We start from the raw sequence: 25,341 nt of genomic DNA on the forward strand, positions 1-25,341 counted from the left end.
CACAAATTTCCTTCCACCCAGCGTTCCCCCACGTCTCCCGATAAAAATGATACCTCACTTGTGTGGGTAGGCCTAGCGCCCGCGACAGGATATGCCCCAAAACACAACGTGGACATATCACAGAAAAAAGAGCTGTTTTTAGCAAAGTGACTACCTGTAGATTTTGGCCTCTAGCTCAGCCGCCACCTAGGGAAACCTACCAAACCTGTGCATTTCTGAAAACTAGAGACCTAGGGGAATCCAAGGAGGGGTGACTTGTGTGGCTCGGACCAGGTTCTGTTACCCAGAATCCTTTGCAAACCTCAAAATTTGGCTAAAAAAACACATGTTCCTCACATTCCTGTGGCAGAAAGTTCTGGAATCTGAGAGGAGCCACAAATTTCCTTCCACCCAGCGTTCCCCCACGTCTCCCGATAAAAATGATACCTCACTTGTGTGGGTAGGCCAAGCACCCGCGACAGGATATGCCCCAAAACACAACGTGGACACATCACAGAAAACAGAGCTGTTTTTAGCAAAGTGACTACCTGTAGATTTTGGCCTCTAGCTCAGCCGCCACCTAGGGAAACCTACCAAACCTGTGCATTTCTGAAAACTAGAGACCTAGGGGAATCCAAGGAGGGGTGACTTGTGTGGCTCGGACCAGGTTCTGTTACCCAGAATCCTTTGCAAACCTCAAAATTTGGCTAAAAAAACACATGTTCCTCACATTTCTGTGGCAGAAAGTTCTGGAATCTGAGAGGAGCCACAAATTTCCTTCCACCCAGCGTTCCCCCACGTCTCCCGATAAAAATGATACCTCACTTGTGTGGGTAGGCCTAGCGCCCGCGACAGGGTATGCCCCAAAACACAACGTGGACATATCACAGAAAAAAGAGCTGTTTTTAGCAAAGTGACTACCTGTAGATTTTGGCCTCTAGCTCAGCCGCCACCTAGGGAAACCTACCAAACCTGTGCATTTCTGAAAACTAGAGACCTAGGGGAATCCAAGGAGGGGTGACTAGCGGGGCTCGGACCAGGTTCTGTTACCCAGAATCCTTTGCAAACCTCAAAATTTGGCTAAAAAAACACATGTTCCTCACATTTCTGTGGCAGAAAGTTCTGGAATCTGAGAGGAGCCACAAATTTCCTTCCACCCAGCGTTCCCCCACGTCTCCCGATAAAAATGATACCTCACTTGTGTGGGTAGGCTTGCGCCCGCGACAGGATATGCCCCAAAACACAACGTGGACATATCACAGAAAACAGAGCTGTTTTTAGCAAAGTGACTACCTGTAGATTTTGGCCTCTAGCTCAGCCGCCACCTAGGGAAACCTACCAAACCTGTGCATTTCTGAAAACTAGAGACCTAGGGGAATCCAAGGAGGGGTGACTTGCGGGGCTCGGACCAGGTTCTGTTACCCAGAATCCTTTGCAAATCTCAAAATTTGGCTAAAAAAACACATGTTCCTCACATTTCTGTGGCAGAAAGTTCTGGAATCTGAGAGGAGCCACAAATTTCCTTCCACCCAGCGTTCCCCCACGTCTCCCGATAAAAATGATACCTCACTTGTGTGGGTAGGCCTAGCGCCCGCGACAGGATATGCCCCAAAACACAACGTGGACATATCACAGAAAACAGAGCTGTTTTTAGCAAAGTGACTACCTGTAGATTTTGGCCTCTAGCTCAGCCGCCACCTAGGGAAACCTACCAAACCTGTGCATTTCTGAAAACTAGAGACCTAGGGGAATCCAAGGAGGGGTGACTTGCGGGGCTCGGACCAGGTTCTGTTACCCAGAATCCTTTGCAAACCTCAAAATTTGGCTAAAAAAACACATGTTCCTCACATTTCTGTGGCAGAAAGTTCTGGAATCTGAGAGGAGCCACAAATTTCCTTCCACCCAGCGTTCCCCCACGTCTCCCGATAAAAATGATACCTCACTTGTGTGGGTAGGCCTAGCGCCCGCGACAGGATATGCCCCAAAACACAACGTGGACATATCACAGAAAACAGAGCTGTTTTAAGCAAAGTGACTACCTGTAGATTTTGGCCTCTAGCTCAGCCGCCACCTAGGGAAACCTACCAAACCTGTGCATTTCTGAAAAGTAGAGACCTAGGGGAATCCAAGGAGGGGTGACTTGCGGGGCTCGGACCAGGTTCTGTTACCCAGAATCCTTTGCAAATCTCAAAATTTGGCTAAAAAAACACATGTTCCTCACATTTCTGTGGCAGAAAGTTCTGGAATCTGAGAGGAGCCACAAATTTCCTTCCACCCAGCGTTCCCCCACGTCTCCCGATAAAAATGATACCTCACTTGTGTGGGTAGGCCTAGCGCCCGCGACAGGATATGCCCCAAAACACAACGTGGACATATCACAGAAAACAGAGCTGTTTTAAGCAAAGTGACTACCTGTAGATTTTGGCCTCTAGCTCAGCCGCCACCTAGGGAAACCTACCAAACCTGTGCATTTCTGAAAACTAGAGACCTAGGGGAATCCAAGGAGGGGTGACTTGCGGGGCTCGGACCAGGTTCTGTTACCCAGAATCCTTTGCAAATCTCAAAATTTGGCTAAAAAAACACATGTTCCTCACATTTCTGTGTCAGAAAGTTCTGGAATCTGAGAGGAGCCACAAATTTCCTTCCACCCAGCGTTCCCCCACGTCTCCCGATAAAAATGATACCTCACTTGTGTGGGTAGGCCTAGCGCCCGCGACAGGATATGCCCCAAAACACAACGTGGACACATCACAGAAAACAGAGCTGTTTTTAGCAAAGTGACTACCTGGAGATTTTGGCCTCTAGCTCAGCCGCCACCTAGGGAAACCTACCAAACCTGTACATTTCTGAAAACTAGAGACCTAGGGGAATCCAAGGAGGGGTGACTTGTGTGGCTCGGACCAGGTTCTGTTACCCAGAATCCTTTGCAAACCTCAAAATTTGGCTAAAAAAACACATGTTCCTCACATTTCTGTGGCAGAAAGTTCTGGAATCTGAGAGGAGCCACAAATTTCCTTCCACCCAGCGTTCCCCCAAGTCTCCCGATAAAAATGATACCTCACTTGCGTGGGTAGGCCTTGCGCCGGCGACAGGAAACACCCCAAAGCGCAACGTGGACATCCTAAATTTTGGAAAAAAACAGAGGTGTTTTTTGCGAAGTGCCTACCTGTAGATTTTGGCCTCTAGCTCAGCCGGCACCTAGGGAAACCTACCAAACCTGTGCATTTCTGAAAACTAGAGACCTAGGGGAATCCAAGGAGGGGTGACTTGCGGGGCTCGGACCAGGTTCTGTTACCCAGAATCCTTTGCAAACCTCAAAATTTGGCTAAAAAAACACATGTCCCTCACATTTCTGTGGCAGAAAGTTCTGGAATCTGAGAGGAGCTACAAATTTCCTTCCACCCAGCGTTCCCCCAAGTCTCCAGATAAAAATGATACCTCACTTGCGTGGGTAGGCCTAGCGCCGGCGACAGGAAACACCCCAAAGCGCAACGTGGACACATCCTAAATTTTGGAAAAAAACAGAGGTGTTTTTTGCGAAGTGCCTACCTGTAGATTTTGGCCTCTAGCTCAGCCGGCACCTACGGAAACCTACCAAACCTGTGCATTTCTGAAAACTAGAGACCTAGGGGAATCCAAGGAGGGGTGACTTGCGGGGCTCGGACCAGGTTCTGTTACCCAGAATACTTTGCAAACCTCAAAATTTGGCTAAAAATACACATGTTACTCACATTTCTGTGGCAGAAAGTTCTGGAATCTGAGAGGAGCCACAAATTTCCTTCTACCCAGCGTTCCCCCAAGTCTCCCGATAAAAATGATACCTCACTTGTGTGGGTAGGACTAGCGCCCACGAAAGGAAAGGGCCCAAAACACAACGTGGACACATCACATTTTTTTATAAAAAGCAGTGCCTACCTGTGGATTTTGGCCTGTAGCTCAGCCGACACCTGAGGAAACCTAGCAAACCAGTGCATTTTTGAAAACTAGAAACCCAGGGGAATCCAAGATGGGGTGACTTGCGGGGCTCTGACCAGGTTATGTTACCCAGAATCCTTTGCAAACATCAAAATGTGGCCCAAAAAACACTTTTTCCTCTCATTTCGGTGACAGAAAGTTCTGGAATCTGAGAGGAGCCACAAATTTCCTTCCACCCAGCGTTCCCCTAAGTCTCTCGATAAAAATGGTACATCACTTCTGTGGGTAGGCCTAGCGCCCACAAAAGGAAATGGCCCAAAACACAACGTGGACACAACATATTTTTTCACAGAAAACAGAGGTGTTTTTTGCAAGGTGCCTACCTGTGGTGTTTGGCCTGTAGCTCAGCCGGCCCCAGGGGGGGGGGGGGGCAGAAATGGCCTAAAATAAATTTGCCCCCCCAACACCCACCCCCCCCCCGGGAGCGACCCTTGCCTACGGGGTCGCTCCCCCTGCGTGACATTGGCGCCAAAAAACAAATCCCCGGTGCCTAGTGGTTTCTGTCCCCTTGGGGGCAGATTGACCTAAAATTGACAAATCTGCCCCCAGGGGGGCAGAAATGGTCTAAATACAATTTGCCCCCCCAGGGGAGCGACCCTTGCCTGATGGGTCGCTCCCCATCTCTAAAAAAAGAAACAACAAAAAAAAAACACACAAAAAAAAAATTGCCCTGGTGCCTAGAGTGTTCTGCCCCCCCCCCCCCCGGGGGGCAGTTCGGCCTAATAATAGGCCGATCTGTCCCCCGGGGGGGCAGAAATGGCCTAAAATAAATTTGCCCCCCCAACCCCCCCCCCCCCCCCCCGGGAGCGACCCTTGCCTACGGGGTCGCTCCCCCTGCGTGACATTGGCGCCAAAAAACAAATCCCCGGTGCCTAGTGGTTTCTGCCCCCTTGGGGGCAGATTGACCTAAAATTGGCCAATCTGCCCCCAGGGGGGCAGAAATGGTCTAAATACAATTTGCCCCCCCCAGGGGAGCGACCCTTGCCTGATGGGTCGCTCACCATTCCTAAAAAAAGAAACAACAAAAAAAAAAAACACAAAAAAAAAATTGCCCTGGCGCCTAGAGTGTTCTGCCCCCCCCCCCGAGTTCAGTTCGGCCTAATAATAGGCCGATCTGTCCCCCGGGGGGCAGAAATGGCCTAAAATAAATTTGCCCCCCCAACCCCCACCCCCCCACCGGGAGCGACCCTTGCCTACGGGGTCGCTCCCCCTGCGTGACATTGGCGCCAAAAAACAAATCCCCGGTGCCTAGTGATTTCTGCCCCCTTGGGGGCAGATTGACCTAAAATTGGCCAATCTGCCCCCAGGGGGGCAGAAATGGTCTAAATACAATTTGCCCCCCCAGGGGAGCGACCCTTGCCTGATGGGTCGCTCCCCATCAGGCAAAAAAAGGAACAACAAAAAAAAAAAACAACAAAAAAAAATTGCCCTGGCGCCTAGAGTGTTCTGCCCCCCCCCCGGGGGCAGTTCGGCCTAATAATAGGCTGATCTGTCCCCCGGGGGGGCAGAAATGGCCTAAAATAAATTTGCCCCCCCACCCCCCCCCCCCCCCCCCCGGGAGCGACCCTTGCCTACGGGGTCGCTCCCCCTGCGGACCTAAAATCGGCCAATCTGCCCCCAGGGGGGCAGAAATGGTCTAAATACAATTTGCCCCCCAGGGGAGCGACCCTTGCCTGATGGGTCGCTCCCCATCTCTAAAAAAAAAAAAAAGAACAAAAAAAAATACAAAAAAAAAATTTGCCCTGGCGCCTAGAGGTTTCTTCCCCCCCAGGGGGGGCAGAAATGGCCTAAAATAAATTCCCCTCCCCCCCAGGGAGCGACCCTTGCCTAAGTGGTCGCTCCCTTTGCGTGAAATTCACGCAAAGAAAAAACTCCCTGGTGTCTAGTGGTTTCTACCCCCCTTGGGGGCAGATTGGCCTCATCAAAATAGGCCAATCTGCCCCCAAGGGGGGCAGAAATGGGCAAAATATAATTTTCCCCCAAGGGGAGCGACCCTTGCCTAAGGGGTCGCTCCCCACCAAAAAAAAAAAAAAATGAAAAAAAAAAAAAAAAATGGTCCCTGGTGCCTAGAGGTTTCTGCCCCCCCTGGGGGCAGATCGGCCTAATAGTAGGCCGATCTGCCCCCAGGGGGGGCAGAAAAGGCCTTCCCGAAAATATGCCCCCCTGGGAGCGACCCTTGCCCAAGGGGTCGCTCCCTTTTGTCAATAACAATAAAAAAAAAAAATAATCCCTGGTGTCTAGTGGTTTCTACCCCCCTTGGGGGCAGATTGGCCTCATCAAAATAGGCCAATCTGCCCCCAAGGGGGGCAGAAATGGCCAAAATATAATTTTCCCCCAAGGGGAACGACCCTTGCCTAAGGGGTCGCTCCCCACCTCAATAAAAAAAAAATGAAACAAAACAAAAAAAAATGGTCCCTGGTGCCTAGAGGTTTCTGCCCCCCCTGGGGGCAGATCGGCCTAATAAGGCCGATCTGCCCCCAGGGGGGGCAGAAAAGGCCTTTTCAAAAAAATGCCCCCCCTGGGAGCGACCCTTGCCCAAGGGGTCGCTCCCTTTTGTCAATTTCTAAGAAAAAAAAAAAAATCCCTGGTGTCTAGTGGGGTTTCAAAAGCCGGATTGCAAGCAATCCGGCTTTTGAAACCCTCGGAGGGACTTCAAAGGGAAGGAAATACTTTTCCTTCCCTTTGAAGCCCCTCCGGGCCTCCCAAGTGATTGAAAAAGAAATGCTTTTGCATTTCTTTTTCAATCGCGCTGGAAGCAGAGCTTCCAGCGCGACGAGGGAGGCCCCTGTGACACATCAGCGCGCGCGCGCTGACGTCACAGGGGGGGGTGGGGGGGGTCGGGGGTGGAAGGGGAAGGTCTTCCCCTTCCATCCCCGACTTGGGGGGGGAAGGGGGGGTGCACGGGGGGCGCGCTAGCGCGCCCCCAAGTTCCCCTGTGCCATGGACGAGATGATCTCGTCCAAGGCACAGGGGAACTGTAGCCTTGGACGAGATCATCTCGTCCAAGGCACAGAAGAGGTTTAAACACTTGAAATTGGTAAATGTTTTACTTAAAACAGAAATCCTCAAAGCTAAAGTGGTACTCCCGGCACAGTGAGAGAGCCAATACTACATAATCCACTGCACTCTGAAAACGTGCCCCATAATGCTTTGCAGGGCATTACTTCTACAAAATATTTTTGCTCCTAACTCAGCCTGTGGTGGTTCTAGGAAAAAGGGGCAACCACCAAAATGTTCAGCACGACTCACTCTTTCTAGGTTAGTGGGGAGGGGTTAGCGGGGACCCCAAAATAATAGCCCCTACCACCATTCATTTTCGTTTTGAGCTCTCTCACGGCTAGAAATTTTGTTTTACAGCTGGGAGAAGTTATGTTTCATAGGCCTTGTTTGTAATATCATAGCACTAGGCCTGCTAGCCTTGAAAATGTGTAAAGCACTATGCCCTCTAGGGGCTAAACATATGGTTACATTGCATTATTTATTGCCAATTTTGTGTGTGGTTATGCCATCTAGGGGCTAACTATTAAGTTTCATGTCCATGTTTCTTACAAATGCTACTTTAATAGTGGTGTCCTTTAGGGGTTGTTCTAAGCATTACAGTCATATCAACATATTAAAATATCTGTGGCACAGAAACTTTCCCAATAGTGCTTTGCAGGGGATTTATTTTACAAAACATGTTAGCTCACAACTCAGCCTTTGGTGATCCAAGGACAATGGAACCATCTTCAAAACACTGACCATAATGTGCTCTTTCTGTCTACATCATTTCTGGTTCCCGACACTATGATAGTGGGGACTCCAAAATAATAACATCTACCAACATTCATCATAATGGCTGGAACTTTTGTTTTACAGCTGGGAGAAGTTATGTTTCATGGGCCTTGTTTGTAATAACATTGCAATAGGCCTGATAGCCTTGAAAATGTGTTTGCACTATGCCCTCTAGGGGCTAAATATATTGTTACACTGCATTACTTTCTCCCATTCTTTTTTCATGTGGTTATGCTTTCTAAGAGTTGGCTGTATGGTTATATGACCATGTTTCTTTCAAATGCTATTCTTATTGTTGGGACCTTTAAGGGCTTTTGTGAGCATTGCAATCAACATACTATAATATTTGCGGCACAAAAACATGCTTTGCAGGGCATTACATTTCCAAAACATTTTTGCTCATAACTCAGTTTGTGGTGTTGCTAGGACAATGGGACCACCTTCAAAACACTCTCGGTGTCTACGTCATCTCTGGGACGCCACACTAGGTTAGGGGGGACACCAAAATAATAACTTCTCCCACCATTCAGCGTATTTTAAGCTTTCTCATGGCTAGAAATTTGTTTTACAGCTGCGAGAAGTTTTGTTTTAAAGGTCTTGTTTGTAATATCATTGCAGTAGGCCTGCTAGCCCTAAAAACGCCCTCTAGGAGCTAAGTATTTGGTTACACTAATTACTTTCTCCTGTTTTATTCATGGAGTTATGCCCTCTAGGGGCTAACAATATGGTTACATGACCATATTACTAACAAAGAATACTTTTGTTATGGTGCCCTCTAGGGGTTGTTTGAGCATTACAGTGAGCATTACAGTCTAATGCCAAAAGTTTATTTCTGATAAAGGATTATATGATCATTGTATACGTGTTAATAATTCTCCTTATTACAGTTGTGACCATAATTCAGGCCAACTTAGCATCCTTATTATACTATGACAGTTTGAACACTCTTTATATATTTGGGTGACCCTTCAAGTTTATTTCTCCTCTGTGGCTGCCTTGTGTCTTTTTTGGGGGGATTGTGTTAGCTAGACAGCAACTCTGATGGTAGGGTGGTGAAAGTGGTATTCTATTGGAATTCTACTGGAATTAGCATGGCAGATTTAAATTAGGATGCTAAATGGCAGCATTTTCATTTTTTGCTGCAGACAGAGGTAAATCGAAGTGCTTTAGCTATATGCAGGGCCACTGGAATTATATGGCAGGAAAAGATGAAATTATAAGGCAGGGTTGACCAATTTATGTGGCAAGAAAAGTCCAGTTATTAATTTACAATGCCAATAGCTCTAACTCAAGCAAATGCAAGGCATATTGCATTGCAAATGTTTGTTTTAAATAGGGAGACAGAAAGTGCAAAAACATGTTCTGCAAAATGTTTATATTATAGAACGTTTTTCTACCCTTTAAATGTCTCCAATTTCTACCACGTCGCCCGCTCCCACTTAAAATAATTGGCTGTATTTTTCAGTTATAAATATGGCAATGTGTCTACCAGCCACTGGGAGCAAGATTCCTGCTGTGTGCAAAGGTGACACTTTGCAACAGGACAGAATTACCCTAAAGTGTTAACTTTATGTTTAAATGGATTCCATAAAACTCATCATTTAAATTTCTCCCATCTCCAATTGTCACATTTACAAACGCCAAACATCTTTCTCAGTCGCCTGAAGACACAGTGCCTTATTTATAACAGAAAAAGCAGCCATTTGTTTAAACTGGACGAATTTAAAGTGAAAAAATATGCTTCAGTAAATATTAAGCTGTAATCAGCTTGCTTGAAGGTGGAGAAATATTTTTCTTCACTTTAAATTTCTCCCATTTAAGAAAATGACTGTATGTTTCAGTTTTAAATATAGCCCAGTGTCTACTTGCCGCTGGGAGCGGGAGGCTTGCTGTTTGTAAATGCAGCACCTTGAAATGGGAGAGTTAACTGAATCATTATGGTAAATTCTCATTTAAATTTTCTCCAATTAAAAGGCATTCAGAAACATATTTGTTTTTCTCACGCTACAATATTGAGGTGACAAGGACTCTTAAGAACTAAATACCACAGTGCTTCAGTTCTTCACCTCTGTGCTTCAGCCTGTCATAAAGCTGACCGAGCAGTGCTCATTATCAGACCCTATCTGCAGCCTGATAATAATAATGTAAAATAAAAACAGCTTTAATTTAACTTTAAAAGGAAAATGACACCGTTATTATTTAAAAATGAACTTGAGGCTGCTAGATACTCTGAAGGTGTCTGTGAACTACTGTGCCTTTACCACAGTGTCATTTTGATTATATGAAGAATGCACTGACCTGGAAGGGGCAGGGGGGCACTCCGGGTGCGATTGTCTGGGGACAAATGCTGTCTTCGACATACAGCTCTGCTGAGGCTGATGTTCCAGTCTGCAGAAAGGACTGCCATTCACACTGCGGACCGATTCATGATTCAGTTCTTCAGGTATGGGGGCTACGGCTATCCTCTTAGATCGGGTAAAGGCAGAAGGTACAACCACTATGCTCTCAGAATATGCTTAGGATATGTAGGAATATCTAGAAACCATTTACTTTGATTGTATTATTTATTCTCTTTACCAGCGCATTCTCTCTCTGCAAGACTACGATTATTTCAATAAATGTATTGAAAACCTATCTCCTATTTCTTTTGCGTTTTCACCTGGGCATGCATGAGTAAGAAAAAGAAAGGGTAAGATTTGTTTCTATGATTCCCTTCCGGATCAGAGTGCCATGTTTAGATTGCCATAATCACCGTCCACCCCAGTAAGGTTAGGGTTTCGGATGGGGCACTGTGAGCTAGCCAGGAATTGGGCAGACAGCTTCTGATGGTGTGGAAGGACATAGTCCTCACATTATGAAGTGCTGCTGCTCTGATATGCAGTCCTATTATCTTAATTGGAACTGTATAACACATCCTTAAATCAGCACTACAAGCTAGGTCTTCAGTGACTATGACTTTGTGGACTGGATCCCTAACTGGAAGGACATTATCGTCAAGAGCAGTAGAGGCTTGGCTGGGTGGGGCTTCACTAGTGTTTGGGACCTACCTTTCCATGGTGAAAAATGTCAGTCTAGTCATCTTCCATTTTTATGGGTGCAGCATTTTATTCCAGCCTTGGAAGCTATGTTCTACTAAAGCTTGGTCTGGTCTGGTACCTGAGCTGAGTCCGTAGTAACTATGTCTGTACCACACTGACTACATTTTAGAACCTTCTACATTAGTTTAGCACTCACTAAAACCACAGAACCAGATCACTTCTGCTGATCCGCAAGCCAACCTGTACCATATGCCCCATAACTCTGGCTATGGGGTCAACATCATGCAAAATCTAAAGCTAATATTTTCTAACAACAGAGAGAGTTTTATCTCAGCCCCAAAAGGAGTTGTTGACTTCTGTTTTTAGTGTGCATCTTCCTTTTACATACTATGTACTTATATAATATTTCCTGTCTCTTATTGAATCAGATTTTATAACCCTTTCCAACTCCTGGAGTAAGTGTTGAGTGTTTGAGGCGAATAGCCTGCGAAAGCTGGGTGACAAATTGGTATGAAACACTACTGTGGCCCTTTGGCAGCAGAGTAAACAACAGAAAATACAGAGAGAATACTACACAGAAACCATGGACTGCCCCTGCATTCCTAAGAAAAAGGCAACAAATCTGACTCTAGAGCTATCATACCCTTTTTGCTAGGTATAGCCATTGAACATGGCTAATAAAAGACAAAATTGCATGGTTGAAAGTTTTCTATGAGTAGAACTGCTCTGAAAAGTTAGTCAAAACAACTTAGTTTTTATGGGAGGTAGACCATAACTGAACATTGTTTAACATTATTTGACGATGCCGCATTAAAGTTTTAATTAATTTTTATAATAATATGACTTTGTAGCAGAATAGTACATAACATGTTCTGTGTATTTTGTGCAAGGTTATGAGGCTGGTTCTCAAAATAAATATTTTTCCAATTCTGTCAAGGAATAAAAAGGCATAAGTGTCACAAAGGTCCAACTGCTTCCAACACTCCTGCCTTCAAAGCCATACAGACCCGCACTTACCGTGTAGATGGCCAAAAGGGCGAGTTGATTGTAGGGGCGCCCATTCTTTGGGGCAATGTGATGGGCCTTTAAGTACCAACTAGGAACAGAAAATTAAGAATCAATTTACTAATTTTACCCTTCAAAGGACAGTCAGAATTCCTACCAGGGAAATAAGAGGCTAGTCCCAAACTACAATAACATACTCATTCAACTGTAAATTCCCAGCTGATCCAGGTTATGAAAGGCACGCGTTCTCCAAGTACAAAATAATACAAAAAACAGAACTAATCAAAGAATGAACAATCACAACCATTTTACCTGTAACAGTAGTTTTGTATGTTATCTTCGTTTGACCCCCATGAAGCATGTAATCCTGCCAACTAGTAGATGGGTACAGCAATAGTAGCTGTTTTCCTGAAGATGAACTCAAACTGTGATGCTGGCCTCTATGGCGTTAACTATCCTTCAACAAGCCTCAAGTAGCACAGCCATCTTCAGGTTGGTATTCTGTGCCTTATCCCTTTTTTTTTATTTTATTTTTTAATCTGTTTATTCAACGTGGTTCAAAACATAATACAAAAGCAGCAGTACATTCCACTTAACTTAGTGAGAGAATACACATCTTCTCTACACATGCATATCCTTGCGTATTTGTAGTTTTTGTACAATACGGATGCGTTTTAGTGTACTGGCATGCAGCTTAACATTGTGTAACTTTTAACATTAGTCATATCAATTATTCTGTTTAGGTATATGTAGTGGCATCGGAAATAGTGATGGTAGCATTAGGCTGTGTAGGCACTTGGGGTATCTATACTTTACGTGTGCTTAGTGTGGTTAGGCTGCAACATCGGAGCACGGCTGACGGGTTCATGGCACGCGACCTTAACGCTTCAGTTCACCCTTGGGTGAAGCTCCATTCAATAATTGCTTTTATGCTTTGGTTAAGTATGATGATATCCTGCCAAAACAATGCGAAAGGTATGAGGGATCGGGTGCGATGCTTGTTAAGAGTGAGACAGTGGATCCTCTCCTGGATGTCCTTTTCTTTGAGCGTCTCAGGGAGGGTACATGTTGTCTCTGTATTCTATTTTTACTACGAAAAGATCCCAGCTTTCAGTGCCTTCCTGTATATAACCCTTGTATTGCAGTTGTTTCAATGTTTGAGCCTCTGCTAATGTGCTAATGTGCTATGCAAGTCCCTCAGTCAGGCAGAGTGAGGAGGGGCATTTGGGGCCTTTCAGTGTGTGGCGATCAAGCGCTTATATTTCACAAATGCTAGGTCTATAAACTTGTGGATGTGTTTATCTCCCTTAGTACGGTGTCGCATGCCGAGCAGATAGAATTCCGGAGTGGGCGTTAGCACGTGTTCTACTATGTCTGCTGTGGTTTCAGTGATGCGACACCAACCAGTATTTATTGAGTGACATTCCCAGACCATGTGGTAGAAATTAGCTGCAGGAGTGGCGCATCTTGGGCATGTTGGTTTGGAGTTTGGGTATATTTTATTGAAACGGGCCAGGGAGAGATAAGATTGATGTATGTAATTAAATTGTGTGTATCTTAACCTAGAGTTACGGGATACAGACTTAATAGTGGTGAGGGCTGCTTCCCAGGATTTCTGGGTGGGTGGTGTAGTAAGGACAGAGTCCCAGCGGTGTTTAACCTGAATTAAGGCAGTGCAATTACTTGATAGGAGTATTTTATACAATTTAGTGATGACGCCCTTTGCGTCGCCCATGGATAGTATTGAAGTAAGTAGTGGGGATTCGTTAGGTTCATTGGGACTACGACCCCAGAGGTTGTGTAGGAGATTAGTTATGGCACTGAATGACAGGAAGGCCCCGGGTTGCATTACATCAGCAGCCACCAATTCTGCGAATGTGCTTGCTTTGGAGCTCAAGTAGAGGTCTCCCAAGTTCAAGGTATTAGTCACACGTATATCAAGATAGGAGAGAGCGTAAATGCCCGGCACTTGTGACATTGGTAGCAGGGGAGAATAGGGGGGTGTCTGCGTTCTGCCCTGTACATATCTCGGCCAGCAGTGTCTGGCCGTGTCCAACTGGGGTGATTTATTTACTGGAGAAGTGTGGCTCAATGGTTAGAGCGGCAGTCCCGGATGCAGAAATCTGGCCCAGGACCAGGGTTCAATTCCCGCCTCGGCGGGTCTTGGGCTCAATTTCCTCAGACCTGATAATTCTCGCATCGGTGCCTAATCTAATTCATGGGTCCCACTCTGTAACTCTGGGCAATAGCTTGCTTAATCTCCACAACGGCCCCAACAGCGCTGGGATGCCTGGCTTCACCTTGGAGGTTGCCCAGGAGTGGGCACCTCACAGGGAAAAGCCAGTAGGGGTTCCACAGCGGTATGCGTACACCGCCTTGAGACCCTAAAGGGGGGAGAAGTGTGCTATACAAGTACGAAGTTTACAGTTTACTGGGTATGGGGGTCCTGCTAGCAAAGATGTCAGTATCGTTCGTGGTGCTGTGTAGGTAGTTATTGTTATAGACTCTGGGATGGCTGGTTCGTTTAGCCACAAGGTGACCCATTGAAGTTGGGCTGCTGCATAATATAATTCGAGATTCGGCATGCCTAGTCCACCCTCTTCTAGTGGGTATGTGTAATGGCTAGCGCTACTCTATGTCTATCCTTGCCCCAGAGTAAATCAGTCAGTAATGAATGTACTTTGTGAAAAAACAAGCGTAGCCAGAATATCGGGAGTGCAGAAAGTAATATAAGAATCTCTGTAGTATTAGCATCTTGGCTATGGCCGCCCGGCCCATAGGTGATAAAGGCAGTGAGCTCCAGAATGTCAAGGAGCCTCGGTGGAGCGGAGTAGACGGTCTAGGTTGCCTTCTCTGAGGTCTGACAGAGTGATATACCTGGACGCCCAAGTATTTGAAGGTCTGGTGTGCCCATGGTAATTGGTGAATAGGGAGAGTCATTTGCTGCTCAGTGGGTATACGAGTAAGAGGAAAAATACAGGATTTAGCCCAATTAACGTGTAAGCCAGAGGCTAGAGCAAAAGTATCCAGGATTTGCATTACCCCAGTTAGGGAGGTAGAGTAATTGCGCAAGTATATCAGGGCATCATCTGCATACAAGGATACAATGTGATATGCACTAAATTCTTGAATGCCCCATATTTGTGCATAGCTACGGAGCTTAACTGCAAGTGGCTCCATGGCTATTGCAAATAATAATGGAGAGAGCGGGCATCCTTGTCTAGTGCCTCTGCCAATGGGGAATGCCTCCGATATTACTTGACCAGTTTTGACGCAGGCTATTGGTTTGGAGTATAATGTTGCAATCCAGCTGATGAAGCTGCTCTGGAACACTTTAAGAGTACGGAAGAGATAATCCCAACCGAGCCTATCAAATGCTTTTTCCATGTCTAATGACACGGTAACAGCTTCTGTTTCTGTGGTATTGTGCATGATGCGAATTAACCGTCTTATGTTTAGGAAGGTATTCCTTCCTGGAATGAATCCTGATTGGTCGGAGTGTATTAGGTTCGGTAGGTGGGGGAGTAATCTATTTGCTAGTATTTTCCCTAATAGCTTGCAGTCAGAATTCAAGAGGGAGAGTGGTCTATAGGATCTGACATCCAGTGGGTCGCGGCCTGGTTTTGGAAGGACCACTATTAGTGCTTCATGCATGAAGTCTGGCAGCTGTTTCCTATTGCGTGCTTCGTTAAACACCTCGAGCAAGGGTTGCAGGAGGTGAGTGGCTTTTGAGTTATAGTATTCTATTGGTAGACCGTCAGATCCAGGGGTTTTGCCACGTGCCATTTGGGAGAGGGCCAAGAGAAGTTCCTCAATGGTAATGGGGCCGTCTAATATGTCTGCGTTGTTGGTAATGTTTCGATTTTGGGGAATCTGTGCCAGTAGGTCAGACAGTTGTTGCTCTTTTGGGGGGGATTGGAGGGGGGGGGGGGGGGGGGACTGATATAGTGACCGGTAGTACATGTAGAAGGCCATGTTTATGTCAGCCCGAGTATTAGCCACATCTCCTGATTGTAGCCTTATCGTACCTATCGGCAGAGATTGCGATGGTTGATGAACCAGCCATGCTAACAGTTTGCCTGATCTGTCTCCTTTAGCATGCTGCCTCGCTTTAAAGTGTCTATAGTCGTGTCTGCTAAGTCTATTATCAGCCTCTCTGTATTTCGCCTTCAGTGAATTTAGCGTTTCTGATGGGGTGCCACTTGTTGCTGCCTCAGTCTCTGCCCTATGTATGCTGGCTTCCAGCGTTAGTAGCTCCCTAGTAAGCATTTTCTTTTACCCCTGCCGAGGCTGCCAAGCAATGTCCCCTGATTACAACTTTGTGGGCGTCCCATTCGGTGGTGCGTGCTGCTGTTGAGTTTTTGTTTAGAGAGAAATAATCCTACAGACACTTGGTTATCTCAGCATTAAAAGGGAGATCAATTAGGGCATCTGGCTGTAGGTGCCACGTTGGGATGCGAGTGTGTGTGTGTGGCCCCATAGCAAGGTAGCATAGTGCGGATTGTGGTCTGATATGGTGCGGGCTAGATAACCAGATGTGGTTATCTTTGGAATTATGTCGGTCGATGCGAAGAGCATATCTAATCTGGTGGTGCCTTAACCTATTAACCGCAAGCGTACAAAGGTATACATCTTTAAGTACATTGAGCAAAAACCTGCATGCTGCAGAGCTTAATATTATGAATTCTTTAGATGGTGGAAAGCCTGCAGTTTTTGGCCATTCCTGAGGCCACTGGAAGGGCATTACAATTATTAGTCATTCAGCAGAGATATTTTTGTTAAGAATACCCATGCTGATTTTCAAGGCCTGCAGACAAGCTGTGCTGCAGTCAACCTGATTCAATAGGAATATCCTTATGGAGTTTTCATGCAACTCCAGGCTGCCTCAATCCCCACATCCTGTAAGACCAACCCAGATGGTTCTGAGTAGCCACGCCATCTTGGGTCGAAACATCAACACTCTCAATATTTGCCTGGACTAAACCATAATCCCATTCGGGCACAAAATACAATTTTCTGGTTGCCCTGGACATATGGGAATTCAGTACTTTATCATCCTTGACAGGACGCATGCAGGCAGCTGAAGCACTGCAATTTTTTATCTTGCATTTACATTTTGTAGACACTACGTTCTCACATGTCATGTTGAATGAGCACTTTTTCCGTTTTGCACGAGTGGAGCAACCTATAGCACAGAGTACAGAGATACTTTCATGTACTTGCACCTTACTATATATATACATTTGATATAATTCGATCTCTGGTTGTGTTTTTTCTTTGCCATTTAATTTTCTTTTCCTAAAAAAATTTCTCTGTTGTTTGAAGCATTATTTGTGTGCTTTTGTTCTACTCCGATTCAAAACCAGCATCACCAGCTTACTGGTTAAGCTCTGGAATGTGCAATTATTCCTACAACCAAAGTCTTATTAACTGCTCCAACTGCCTTAACTGCCTCAAACAACTTCAAAAAGAACAGAATCATTTCCAGCCAAAGTACTCGAAAAAGCCATGCACTGCCAACTCACAGAACGCCTGGAGAACAAAAATCTTCTGGACACCTCCCAATCAGGATTCCGCACAAACCACAGCACCGAAATTGCCCTGACTGCTGCCACCAACAACATCAGAACCCTTCTTACCCGGGTAGAAAAGGCGGCCCTGATCTTCCTCGACCTCTCAGCAGCATTCAACACTGATCCCACCACACACTATCAGATCGGAATCTAAGGAAATGTCCTTAAATGGATCACCTCCTTCCTCACCTGAAGAACCCTGAGAATCTGACCATCACCTTAGGACATAACAACATAATCCGTGGCATCCCAAAGGTTCGTCCCACAGCCTCACACTGTCCATCACCTACATGATCCCCTTGGCCAACATCCTCAGAACCCATGTACTAAGCATCACATCCTACGCATGTGACACCCATCGTTTCGGTTGTTATCACAATACCCCTCCACCACAAGGGCAACCTCCACAGGTGCATGACGAGCATCGACAAATGGATGAAAAGCAACTGCCTAAAACTCAAACCGAACATAATGGAGGTGCTGTTCTTCAGGAACAACAACTCCCAGTGGAACAACTCCTGGTGGCTTTCCAAACTGAGACCCTCACCCACTCCGACAGACCATGCATGCAACCTTGCCATTAACCTGGCCAGCAAGCTTACCAAGAAAGCCAGATCAATGCTGTCTCGTCCGCCTACTTCCTCACTTTTAGCATGCTCCAGAAAATCTTTAAATGTCTCCCCATCAACACCAGAAGAACCATCCCTCAAGCCCTATTCACCAGTCGGCTGGACTACGGCAATGCACTCTACACAGGAGTCACCACCCATCTCCTGAAGAGAATGCAGACCATACAGAACTCAACTGTTAGGCTATTCCACGACTTCCCCAAACAAACACACATCAAGAAGTTCTACTGGCTCCTCATGCTGAAGAGATGTAATTTCAATATGCTGATCCACACTTGCAAAGCTCTTCACAATCAAGGACCAGCTTACATCAACCACTGCTTGAACTTCCACCAACTCTCCAGACACCTGCGCTCTGCCTCCAACTCCCTCACACACACCCACATCCGCCAGGGCAACAGTGGAGGACGTTCCTTCTCCTACCTCACTAAGTCCTGGAATGACCTCCCCCTTCATTTCCGGGCCTCATCCTCTCTTCTGGAAATCAGAAAAGGACTAAAGGCCTGGCTGTTTAACTGAACCCACCGGAAGCAGCAAATTCCTCTCCAGCTGGATATCCTCGTGGGTGATTAGCTGCTCCTTAAGAATCCTGATTGACTGATGCAAAATATAGTACACATATAGAAACGCTCTTTGAAGTATTTCATAGGTGACTAACAGCAATCTGTCCAGCCTGTACCCATCACAACTGGAAATATGACTGAAAGGTACATTTGAGTCTCACCTCTACCTTAGAATTACAGTGAGGAAGGAAGAAGGTGGCAACAGAACAGATAGGCTTAAACAGTATTTTGTCAACATTGTAGAAAGAAACCATGACAAGCAACTAATGTGCTCAGTAATCTGTGGCCCACCCATGGCCTTGTCCTATCATTGTACCTATCTTCAAGAATGGCGAGAAATGTGAAGCCAGGTGCTACAGACCCATTCCACTCATAGACTCAACTACAAAGGTACAATTCTCTTGGATTGGCTTCATCACTGGGTTGAGAAGAACCATATTTTGTCTGATCTCCAATTTGGTTTCTGGCCTGGCTTAAGTATGACTGAACAATGTTTAAATTTGTAGTTATTGATAAAAAAATATATAAATGTCAAGCCTGAACATCTTTATCTGGCTTTTAGGGACCTCAGCTCAACATCTGATCATGTCAACCAATCGAAACAGTGGGATGCTATGAATGAATTGGTGGCTGATGAGCACATTGTGGGCTTTGTAAGATATCTGCCCCCTGATGTGGGCCTTTTAAGATATGAAGGGGAGTGTAACAAAGACACATGCTTGCCTTATTTTTGCTCACATTATACATGAATGGCCTTGGGAAGTACATATTAGAGTCATGCATTAACTTCCCCTAGGCTGGATCCTGTCGGATACCAGCCTTACTGGATGCTCACGATGGGATGTTGATGGCCAGGACACCTGCTGGCCTTCAGAAGGCGCTAAATATTTTTACTTACTTTATGGCATGGCCTGACCATTAATCAAAACGAAACTCACTTTATGGTCAGGAGGTTTAATACAATAAGTAACTTGAGGACCAGGTCAGTTTCTTCTTTTTGTTACCTAGAGGGATGCTTGATGAATACTTCTGCAGGAAACCACTGGGACTAACCAAAAATGCGAAATTTGTCTGGAGTATTGAATTGCTTCTGAGATTTTGAGGTAAATTTGGGGGTCACATCTCTCACAGAAATTGCTACTTTTTTTTTATAAATCCAAATGTGTCCCACGAGTTACATATGAATAAATGAATGAATGAAACATTAATAAAGCGCACAGCTGTTAACAAAAGTCATGGTGCTACATTATGGCTGAAAGGAGGAATGAAGATCAGTTACCATGACCAAAATAACCAGATTATCAGATGCTTTTTAAAAATTATTTGCTGGGGGTGGGAGCACAGAGGGGGAGACTTGGATATAGTTTAGGGCCAAATCAGAAAAAGACCAGCCTCCCAATCAGGCTCAACAAACTATAGGCACAGGTAGCAACACTTGGTTGAAGGATCTTAATGATCTCATCGGATGATATGCTTGAACTCTATAAGTCAAGTATATACAACCTATATTATGTAAATTCATAAATGTTAACACCAGATATTTGAGATGACTGTGTTGCTGCATTAGAAGCACAAGAAGGTTCCTCAAGTGAAATGAAATAGGGTCCTGTCTAGAAAGATTCAGAAGTAGCCTAGCAGCTGCATTCTCGCCCAGATATATAAAGTGCTGGCATAGTCCAACCAAGATGTGATCGAAGTATGTACAATGGTTCTCTTAGAGGATTCGGGAACTAACTTGAGCAAAGCATGATCTTGTAATTGCCTTCACCTGTGGGGCAAAGGAAAGATCTTTATCAAATCTGACCCCGAAGTTCCTCATCTCTGCCACTGGGGTGGAAGGGCTGAAAGCTCAAGAGGACACCACGAACTGGACCCGATCGAAGGGAAGCATCAGAAGAACAGTACTTCAATTTTAGAGGAATTTAATTTTAAACATTTTTTCTTAATCTAAACAGACACTGTCACAAGGCAAGATTGAAAATAATTCTATAAATTCCCATTAGTCTCCAAAAATGAGAACTGCAGTTGTGCATAGTCGGCATAAGACACCACCTACAGACCAAATGGCAGAATAATATCTGACGAGGGGGCCATACAGACATTTAACAACATAGGGCTCAAAGCTGAGCTCTGAGAAGAACGAGTTACTTACCTTCGGTAACGACTTTTCTGGTGGATACATTAGCTACCTGTGGATTCCTCACCTAATGAATACTCCCATGGCGCCAGCATTCGACGGAAATCTTCTTCCTAGTCTCTGCACGTCGACGAGGACGTCACTCTAGCCCACGCGACGCCGTCTGACGTCATACAGGCAATAAGAGGTCCTCGACGATGTGCCGACGTCAGTACCAACATTTTTTACGTGCATGAGAACAACCACCCAATGCAATGAAAGAGCAAGGCAACATTCCATAACCTTGTAAAATACACAATATTGCAATGAATAGCTGTAAATTTAATATAACGAACAAATATATGCAAATCATGTATGTACACAAAGATATATACATATATATATATATATATATATATATATATACAGATAATATACACACGTATCCATATATACGTCTATTGCATGCAACCTTGAAGACCAAGAGGAGCGCACTCAAGGATTACTTGGTAAGACCAGAAAGGCAACGGGGAGGCGGGTGGGACCGTGAGGAATCCACAGGTAGCTAATGTATCCACCAGAAAAGTCGTTACCGAAGGTAAGTAACTCGTTCTTCTGATGGATACAACTACCTGTGGATTCCTCACCTAATGAATAGAGTCCCAAAGCAGTACCACGCCCGGTGGCGGGTGCCTAAATGGTCAAACCAAGAAATACTGCAGCACTGACCGTGCAAAATGGCCGTCCCTTCTGACCTCAGAGTCCAAACAGTAATGTTTCGCAAAAGTGTGAAGGGACGACCAAGTTGCGGCCTTGCAGATGTCAACCACAGGAACACCCCTGGCCAAGGCCGAAGTGGCCGACTTAGCTCTGGTGGAATGAGCTCTAATGCCCTCAGGAGGGTCCTTCTTTGCCAAAGAGTAACAGATTTTAATGCAAAGAACCACCCACCTGGAGAGTGTTCTCTTGTGGACTGCCTTTCCTCTCCTCTTGCCCACGTACCCGATGAACAGCTGATCCTCCAGCCTGAAATCCTTTGTTCTATCAATAAAGAAGCTCAACGCCCTCTTTGGGTGCAGTCTTTCTTCCTCTTTAGAAGGATGAGGCGGAGGATAGAACGTGGACAAAGTAATTGTCTGAGCCAAATGGAAGGGTGAAACAACCTTCGGGAGGAAAGCAGCCTTGGTCCTCAACACCACCTTATCCCCATAAAAAGTTGTATAAGGGGGCTTTACCGATAAGGCCTGCAACTCACTCACTCTCCTTGCAGATGTTATCGCTACCAGGAAAACTGTTTTTATAACCAAATACCTTAAGGGGCAAGAATGCATAGGCTCAAAAGGGGACCCCATAAGGAAAGTCAGGACCAAGGACAAATCCCATTGCGGCATAACAAATGGTTTTGGAGGATATTTATTTAGAAGACCTTTCAAGAATCTGATAACAATAGGGGATTTAAATAACGATGGTTGGTCTGGAAGACAAATGAAGGCTGACAAGGCCGACAAATAACCCTTAATGGTAGCCACTGCACAACCTTTCTGCGCTAGAGAGAGAGCAAAAGACAAAACGTCCGATAGATGAGCATGTAAGGGATCAATCTGCCTCTCTCCACACCACGCAACAAATTTAGACCACCTATTAGCATAGATAGATTTAGTGGAGTGTCGCCTGGCCGCTAATATAACATCCACTACATCAGGCGGGAGAGAGAAGGAACTCAGGTTGCCCCGTTCAATCTCCAGGCATGTAGGTGCAGACTCTGGAGGTTGGGGTGTAAAACCTGCCCCTGCGACTGCGAGAGGAGGTCTGCCCTGAAAGGGAGACGGAGCGGAGGGCACATTGAGAGTTGGAGAAGGTCGGAGTACCACACCCTCCTTGGCCAATCCGGAGCTATTAAGATGACTAGCGCCCGGTCTTGGCGAATCTTCCTCAATACTCGAGGAATCAAAGGTATGGGAGGAAACGCGTAAAGCAACTTGCCGCACCAGGTTATTTGAAACGCGTCCCCTAACGCTCCCTGCATCGGATACTGGAGGCTGCAGAATAACGGACAATGCGCGTTCTCCCGAGTGGCAAACAGATCTATCCGAGGAAACCCCCACATCTGGAAGATTAAACGGACATGATCTGGATGGAGACGCCACTCGTGGTCGGCCGAGAATTGGCGACTGAGACTGTCCGCACGTACATTCAAGACCCCGGCCAGATGATTTGCTACCAAGCAAATCTGATGGTCCTTTGCCCAAGACCATAGTCGAAGAGCTTCTCTGCAGAGAAGGTACGACCCTACTCCTCCCTGTTTGTTTATGTACCACATCGTGGTAGTATTGTCCGTCAGGACCTGTACCGACTGACCACGAAGGGAAGGGAGGAAGGCCTTGAGAGCCAGACGTACAGCCCGTAACTCTAACAGATTGATATGAAACATCTGCTCCTCTGGAGACCAAAGGCCTTTGATCTCCAGATCCCCAGATGAGCTCCCCACCCTAGAGTGGAAGCATCCGTTATGACCGTGGCCACTGGTGGCGACTGCGCGAACGGCTTTCCTTGTGAAAGATTGTTGCTCGCAATCCACCACTTCAAGTCCACAGCAGCATCTCTGGAGATCTTGACAGCACCTTCTAGATCTCCTTTGTGTTGAGACCACTGCCTTCGGAGGCACCACTGAAGAGCCCTCATGTGCCAGCGAGCATGCGTGACCAACAGAATGCAGGAGGCAAACAGACCGAGCAGACGAAGGACCTTGAGGACTGGAACTACCGCTCCATTTCGAAACATTGGAACCAATTCCTGAATATCTTGAATCCGCTGAGGCGGAGGAAAGGCTCGACTCAATGTTGTATCCAGTACTGCCCCTATGAACAGGAGGCGCTGAGAGGGCTCCAGGTGAGATTTGGGCTCGTTCACCGAAAAACCCAGGTCGAACAACAACTGAGTCGTTGACTGCAGATGATGCGACACAAGCTCCGGCGACTTGGCTTTGATCAACCAGTCGTCCAAGTAAGGGAATACTGCTATCCCCTTCCTTCTGAGCTCTGCCGCAACCACCGACATCACCTTCGTGAAGACTCGAGGTGCTGAAGTAAGACCAAACGGAAGGACCGCAAACTGATAGTGCTGCGATCCCACCATAAACCGGAGATACTTCCTGTGTGACTTGAGTATCGGGATATGAAAGTAAGCATCCTGCAAGTCGACAGACACCATCCAATCTTCCTTGTTCAACGCCCAAAGCACCTGAGCTAGGGTCAGCATCTTGAACTTTTCCTGTTTGAGGAACCAATTCAAGATCCTCAGGTCCAGGATTGGTCTCAACCGACCATCCTTCTTGGGAATCAGGAAATACCTTGAGTAACAACCTCGACCCCTTTCCTGCTCTGGGACCAACTCTACCGCGCCCTTTGAAAGGAGGACTTGTACCTCCTGTTCTAGCAACAGGAGGTGTTCTTCTGAACAATAAGATGGGGGGGGAGGGATGAGGGGCGGGTACTCCCGAAAGGGAAGGGTGTAGCCTTTTCCCACAATACTGAGAACCCAAGTGTCCGTTTTAATAGTCTTCCACTTGCAGAGAAAATGCTGTAATCTTCCCCCTACAGGAGAGGAGTGAGTGGGAAATGGTGGAAGCCTAAGGCTGCTTTCCCTGCTGCACCCCTACAGAGGACGAGGAAGAGGCAGAGTGCTGCTGAGAGGCTCCTCTGGTGCGGGCCCTCCCTCTCCCTCTAAAAGATCTATAGGGATGGGAAGAGGCAGGTTGCTGGAATCTCCCCTGAAAGGAAGAGGAGGAAGAGCCACGCCCAAATCCCCGAAACCTCCTGAAAATCCTGGAAGAGGCAGAGGAAGAAGGAGCTTGGAGTCCTAGCGATTTGGCTGTGGCCCTGCTCTCCTTAAAACGTTCCAAGGCCGAATCTGCCTTGGCGCCAAACAGCTTGTCCCCATCAAAAGGGAGATCCAATAGGGTTGACTGCACATCTGCAGAAAACCCCGAATTACGGAGCCAGGCCTGTCTCCTTGCCACCACAGTCGTGCCCATTGCTCTGGCCACCGAGTCGGTCGTATCCAGCCCAGCCTGAATAATCTGGGTTGCAGCAGCCTGGGCATCTGAAACAACATCCAAAAGACCCTGGGGAAGCTCCGTAAATGATGAGGAAATGTCCTCCATAAGAGCATGAACATATCTCCCCAGGATACAAGTTGCGTTGGTGGCCTTCAACGCCAGACTGCAGGACGAAAAGATTTTCTTGGACTGCGCATCCAGTTTCTTCGAGTCTCTGTCCCCAGGCACCGTCGGGAAAGAACCAGGCGCTGATTTGGATGAACAGGAGGCCTGCACCACCAAGCTCTCCGGTGTAGGGTGCCTAGAAAGAAAGCCAGGGTCAGTTGGTGCAGCTCGATACCTCCTGGCTACGGCTCTATGAACCGCTGGGGAAGATACTGGTCTCTTCCACACCTCTAGCACCGGATCCAGCAAAGCGTCATTAAAGGGCAATAGAGGCTCTGCCACAGCTGAGGCCGGATGAAGCACCTCTGTCAGAAGGTTCTGTTTTGTCTCTGCCACCGGCAAAGGCAGGTCCAGAAAACTAGATGCCTTCCGTACCACTGCATGAAAGGAAGCAGCCTCCTCCGTGTATTCCCCTGGAGACGAAAGATCCCACTCAGGGGAAGTGTCCAGCCCACTGGCTGTATCTA

General features: G+C 46.4%; 1 protein-coding gene across 2 annotated transcripts in view; it reads right to left on the reverse strand.

Moving 5' to 3' along the window:
- Positions 1-25,341, reverse strand: part of SMG6 (SMG6 nonsense mediated mRNA decay factor) — an 890,340-nt gene that overhangs the window by 783,997 nt on the left and 81,002 nt on the right. For both annotated transcript variants that reach the window (XM_069226152.1, XM_069226151.1), the window contains exon 6: positions 11,784-11,862. In XM_069226152.1, coding sequence (XP_069082253.1) covers positions 11,784-11,862 — 79 coding nt within the window. The remainder of the gene's footprint in view (positions 1-11,783; positions 11,863-25,341) is intronic.

The sequence above is a fragment of the Pleurodeles waltl genome, chromosome 3_1 (genome assembly GCF_031143425.1).
Source record: "Pleurodeles waltl isolate 20211129_DDA chromosome 3_1, aPleWal1.hap1.20221129, whole genome shotgun sequence".
In the NCBI taxonomy this organism is placed as follows: domain Eukaryota; kingdom Metazoa; phylum Chordata; class Amphibia; order Caudata; family Salamandridae; genus Pleurodeles; species Pleurodeles waltl.